The sequence below is a fragment of the Gavialis gangeticus genome, unplaced genomic scaffold, assembly GCF_001723915.1.
Source record: "Gavialis gangeticus isolate Ggan-Ray unplaced genomic scaffold, GavGan_comp1, whole genome shotgun sequence".
In the NCBI taxonomy this organism is placed as follows: Eukaryota; Metazoa; Chordata; order Crocodylia; family Gavialidae; genus Gavialis; species Gavialis gangeticus.
In genome coordinates, this window is record NW_017728992.1 from 158,884,481 (window position 1) to 158,885,780 (window position 1,300).

The 1,300-nt window shown below is 35.9% G+C and overlaps 1 protein-coding gene across 6 annotated transcripts in view; it reads left to right on the forward strand.

Annotated features, from left to right (window-relative positions):
• MATN2 (matrilin 2) overlaps positions 1–785 on the forward strand; it is a 120,369-nt gene extending 119,584 nt beyond the window's left edge. For all 6 annotated transcript variants that reach the window (XM_019527974.1, XM_019527973.1, XM_019527976.1 and 3 more), the window contains one exon: positions 463–785. In XM_019527974.1, the coding sequence (XP_019383519.1) occupies positions 463–515 (53 nt within the window). In that variant the 3' untranslated portion in view covers positions 516–785. The remainder of the gene's footprint in view (positions 1–462) is intronic.
• Positions 786–1,300: the final 515 nt, after the last annotated feature.

The window sequence follows — 1,300 nt, forward strand, 5'->3', positions numbered from 1 at the left end:
TGTTTGTTATATCTAAGATTTGTCGACTGATATCAAAATATCCAAAACTGAAGCTTAGCCACTATTTCTGTGCTGTTGAGTTTTCACTAGTACTGTGAAAATGAAGATCTCAAATTATTTTACAGTGATGTACGAACATGTTCATAGATATTTTGCAAATGAGGAGACTAACACAGCATTTAAGTGACTTGCCCAAAATCACCAAAAAAAAAAAAATATGAAAGCTGTGATCAAAGGCTGAGCACGTTTAGCTTAACTATAGCATTTAGCTCGTTAGAAACAGGTTTGTAAGTTTAACATGTACTGATCTGGTCATATTACTACCTTTTAGAAGAATTTTACCTCCTATATTTTAGACTGAAAAATCCCCCCAAAAAACTGGATTATTTTAGATGGCCGGGCAAACTGTTTTATGATAAGTCGCATGCAAGATATGTTTTTTCTACCTTAACTTATGCCTACTGGAAGAAATAACAAAGAGGATGGAAGCTTTGGAAGACAGACTAAGATACTGATGAGCATTTCTTAACAAAAGTATATAAACATGTGGTATATTTATACAAGTTGTTAGAGCTATTTTGTTAAAGCCATACAAAGCTACATAGCACACTTCCTTGTGTCTGAGGATGAAATGTTTTTGGGCCTAGTATTTATATGCTGAGTTTGCATTGACTGCAAATAAAAACTGAGATGACCATATATAGTTTAGTAACCAGCCAAAATTCTAAGAACGCAACAGTGGAAATAAGCTATGCAATGATAAATAAAATGCTCTTATTTTTAAATGGAGAGCTTCATGGTGTTTGTGGGCATTTTAGAACACTACATTCATCAATTTTTAATTCATTAGTTGCACTCTGCTCCTTCCCTCATATTCTAAAGCTAACAACGTTGTGCAGAATGAATTGGACTTTAAAGGCAAATCCCAGGTTGGCTATGTTGGAGATTAGGCAGAACTGACTATGAGGGTCAGTCAAGCATTGGAACTGGCTACCTAGAGAAGTATCCCTGAAGTTTCAAGAGCAGTTTAGACAGACACTTGGCTGGGATGGTCCTGCCTTGAGCAGGAGGCTGGACTAGCTGACCTTGTGAGGCCCATTCCAGCTCTACTTCAGTATGATGTGTAGAAAACTAGTTTTGTAATTTTTCTTCACTAATTTTTATTTCCAGTATAAAATTTCAGTTTTATTTGCCTTCCAGTTAAATACATATAACAGAACTTAAATTAAAAGTTTCTTGTACCATTCCAGCAGCCCCAGACTTTCCAGGATCAGTCTGCTGCCTCATCCAGAACACAGAT